This window comes from Apaloderma vittatum, unplaced genomic scaffold (genome assembly GCF_000703405.1).
Source record: "Apaloderma vittatum isolate BGI_N311 unplaced genomic scaffold, ASM70340v1 scaffold16744, whole genome shotgun sequence".
Lineage (NCBI taxonomy): Eukaryota > Metazoa > Chordata > Aves > Trogoniformes > Trogonidae > Apaloderma > Apaloderma vittatum.
Window position 1 is genome coordinate 68,883 of NW_009713379.1, and position 4,389 is coordinate 73,271.

General features: G+C 38.6%; 1 protein-coding gene across 2 annotated transcripts in view; it reads right to left on the minus strand.

Moving 5' to 3' along the window:
• Positions 1-1,193, minus strand: part of BRAF (B-Raf proto-oncogene, serine/threonine kinase) — a 61,518-nt gene extending 60,325 nt beyond the window's left edge. For both annotated transcript variants that reach the window (XM_009868364.1, XM_009868363.1), the window contains exon 1: positions 1,096-1,193. In XM_009868364.1, the coding sequence (XP_009866666.1) occupies positions 1,096-1,179 (84 nt within the window). In that variant the 5' untranslated portion in view covers positions 1,180-1,193. The remainder of the gene's footprint in view (positions 1-1,095) is intronic.
• Positions 1,194-4,389: the final 3,196 nt, after the last annotated feature.

Below are 4,389 nucleotides of genomic sequence, written 5' to 3' on the forward strand. Positions count from 1 at the left end.
TAATTTAGATACAGGAAAGTGACCAATGGCTTTCTGTCACACACGATTTCATTATCTGAAGTGTAGACCTAGTACAGCTTCAGTTCATTATTGTTGCAATTTGATACACAAATCAATGAAAATAACATACATGTAGCAATATTCAATCCAGACACACGGAATGAACTGGTTCATGTAAGAAGAGGTGTGTTTACACATCAGTGAGTGGTTAAAAAAACAAATAGTGCTCATTCAATACTCCCATTTCACACTGGCAATAAGTAAAGCAACTAAAGAGGGCCTCATTTGACCTTAACTGTTAAGGACGTTATGTCAACATTTGTATAATCAAGCTAGTGCCCTGCTCTCATATATTAAGATAAAAGCTAGAAGTACCTCAAATAACGAGATCTTTATTTTTAATTACCCAGTGCCTTTAGGCAGCAGTTACAATTAAGAAGACTACAAAAGAAATCTGGTTGACCTCCAGTTATTTCAATACTTGAGAGAACCAAGAAAAGGGCAGGGTTTGGAGCAAGTGACATCCGTTCGATTCCTAATAGTTGCAGCTTATGCACGTAGTCCTTTTTTATGCTTGTAACACTCCTACATCAATACAACTTTGTGAATCTGGAGTGATGAAAGAATATGGAAATTTAATTTGTAGTTAGTTTACAAATTAAAGTCTGCTAAGAATTATTATTCCACCCTATGATTTTATATATTTCCTTAAGAAGTTCCCTTCTACTAATATCATTATTAGAATACTACAGAATTATTTTTCAAAGAGAAAAAAATCAAAGCCAACTGCTTTAAAGGCAATGTTAGTCTTATGTTACCATGTATATATTCGCTTTTAACAACCAAGCATGCCTTTTCTCTGCACCTAAAAAGGATGTTTCAACTGCACCAATGTAACTATTGGATCATACCACTGATCTTCCGCTACCAATGCATATCAGGAAAATTCCTTTCTACCTCCAGGGAAATACATTTCTAATACACAAGGAGTATATTCCCTTTTACTACAACTATTCTCAGTTTTAACACAAGATGCTTCATATAAGATTAAGCTAACACATGATTAATCTAACATTCATTTGAATGTAAACTTACCTCTAAATATATCGACGGTGGGTTATGCTCTCCTCCAAATTTGTCTAGCAGTGCCTCTATATGCTCTTGTGTTAATTTAATCATCTGTTTGATATTCCACACCTAAAACAAAAAATTAAGAACTTGTATAATCAAAAAGAGCCTAGGGATTCTGTCCAAAACCAAAAATGTTACATTTTCTTGATATGTAATAACAGAAGTGCAAAATAGAAGTTTTTAAATTACCAGTAAAAGAGTGCCCAAAGCTAACCCATTCACCCACGGTCAGTAATACACAGCTTGCTATTGACATAAAGAGAAAAAAATAAATTTGGTTTTAAAATTCAGGAACTGCTGAACAACTTTCGAGGATAGCTTATTTTTCATGTTTATCAAAATCACATTAGGTATTTTCCTTGTGAGACTCTGCAACTCAATTTCTACAGGACTACAAAGTTTGGTGAAGGAGCTCTTCTATCAAATCTGAAATAATCTGTGTTAACAACATTCACAAAACCTAGACCTCGTATTCTGTCTGCATGGAATAGGACATCTTGATCTTAAAGAGCATGCTCTATAACCTGACTTCCATCCACAGTCTAAACTATTGTGAATCCTCATTTATACCTAAAAAGGCAGTGGAGAACAAACCCAAACATCTAAAGCAATAATGCTGCGCTGATTTAAGAAGCTACTTCAGTCCAACCAAAGTCAGACATTCACAGCAGGGAGAGGGAGAGGTACTGTTATTCAGGAAAAAAAATATTACATTAGCATTGTTATACTCAGTATAGAAGAAATGAAAATAATACAAACAGTGCTTCTTCCAAAGTGATTTTAAAGATTCCTGTCACCTTTTAAACTCTTTCCTCCATCACAGATTATAATATATACAGCCTGAAGACCAGGTCTGGATTTACAAACTGTGACCTCTTTAAAAAGAAGACACAAATAACTTCATATTCTAAAGTAGACACCAATAACAGGATCGAGTCCAAGTTGGATCAGAACGAGTTTTACTTGTTACATTCACAAAGAAACCAGGTCTAAAATACATAACTCGTATTTTTGCACATCACCTTATTCACCCCTTCTAATCCTAGACATCAGCTATTTGTCACCAATTTCCTAAAGTAAACTACTAATTGACGGGCTACTAGCCCAAGTTTTAGACAGATACCAAAGGGAAGATTTCAACAAGAGGCTACAGTCAAGCAAAAATAGTTTGCTTGGGAATAAGTCCCTGCCCATGGCAAGGAGGTTGGAACTACGTAATCTTTAAGGTCCCTTCCAACCTTGACAATTCTATTAAGTATAACCGAAACTCCAAAGAGTGAGGGGAGTGGGGAGACACTAGACAAGGAGTGAGAAAATGGAGTATTCTCTATGCAAATTCCCTTGACGCAACTGTGGAAGTCATCTTGCCTCTCAACTTGCAATCAATTTATCATGTTGAAGGTAGGACTACTAACTGACAGCAAAACCAAGGATTTCTGTATTTTGGTAGTATACCCCCAGATGACGAGGGTTAGTTGTGTTCTTGGTGAAGAGAACAAGTGTGAATCAATACTATTTTAATTATCCCGTTCAATGTAAGAATGTAGGGTATTTAGTTACTGTGGAGCTGCAAACATGCTGTTAACCTGGGTACGTTTACAGAAAATTCCTAGCAGATCAAGGAATCATCTCAGGATTACCTCCAGAAACAGGTTTCGTTAGTACTTAACACAACTTCTATTACTCGGCCATTCTGGCAATTTTACTCACCAAAAGTTTTCCTTAACGTGTACCACAACCAATATTGACAATTTCATAGAATCATAGAATGGCCTAGGCTGGAAGGGACCTTAGAGATCATCCAGTCCAACCTCCCTGTCATGGGCAGGGACGTCTCTCAACTAGACCAGGAAACACATGGGGACCGAGCAGGAATCGAACCCATGACCTCGGTGTTGGTCATTGTTGTCAGCACCGCACTCAAACCACTGAGCTAACCAGCCCCCTAATTTCCCTTTAATTAAATGCCTGGCAATGGAGAAGGTGGGGAGGGAAGATGCTTCACTGACAAAGTAACCCAGAATCACAGAAGGACTGAGGTTAGAAGTGACCTCTGGAGGTCATCTGGTCCAACTCCCCTTCTCAAGCAGGTTGCCCAGGACCATGCCCAGTTGGCTTCTGAATGTCTCTAAGGATGGAAACTCCACAATCTCCCTGGGCATCCTATATCACCCTCACAGTAAAAACGTGTTTCCTGATGTTCAGACGGAACGGTCCGTGTGTCAGTTTGGCCCCATTGCCTCTGGCCCTGGCACTGGGCACCACTGAAGAGCCTCAATCTGTTTTCCTTTCACCAACTCTTAACTATCTTTATGGCCCTTCACTGGACTCTCTCTCACACTGGAGAGCCCAGAACTGGACACAGCACTCCAGGTGTGGCCTCACCAGCACTGAGTAGAATGCATCTCTGTCAGATGCATTGCCAGACACGGTTTTTGAAGATTGGTAACAAATAGCTTCCTTGTTCGTACTTACAGGTTATTTTGTGTTCATATCCACAGCCTTGCTGCTCTCTTCTCGCACAGTAAAGATACAGAATAACATACAACTACCCAGCAGCAGCAATACACACGACAGAAGCATGTTACTCAGGAGGTATTGGCAAGAGAATCAAATAGCCTCTAATGAGGGCAGAAATCTTCATGCTAAGCAAGTATCATGACAAAAACAAAAACTGAGTGAATAATGCTGAAAATAAACTTACTGCCGGCTGCCAGGCTATGGTAAAAATGTCTACACCTGGAAAAGCTGAAATTAAAGTCTACTGGAAGACATCATTGCTCAGAGAAGCTTCAAAATGCTGTCCTGAATTACCTACTATGCATCTGTGCACTAATCCAAGAGTCATTCCACAAGTCAATCTTACAGGCAAACTTAATATGGATTTTTATCATCTTGGAAAGACTATTCACACAGTTAAAAGTACACTGAAGGCAGAAGGAAATTTATCAAAGTCAACCATAGCAACAAATCATTACTTGCTGCTCACAGAAATGGAAAACCCGTTTTGTATGTCATATTCATCAAAAGTCTTCTGACAAGCCGAAAATTCTGACAAATCTAGTATTGACTAGCATATTCTATTTCTAATCAAGTACGCACAAGAACACACATGCCATGGCAAACTTCAGGGCTTTGCAATTTTCCTTTAAGTGGCAACTTTTACTCATTTTTGCTTAAAGACAACTTACCTCCTGGCTTCACCTATCAGTGAATATGCTTATACACATTTTTTTTGTGGTCTAGAGCAACCCTTAA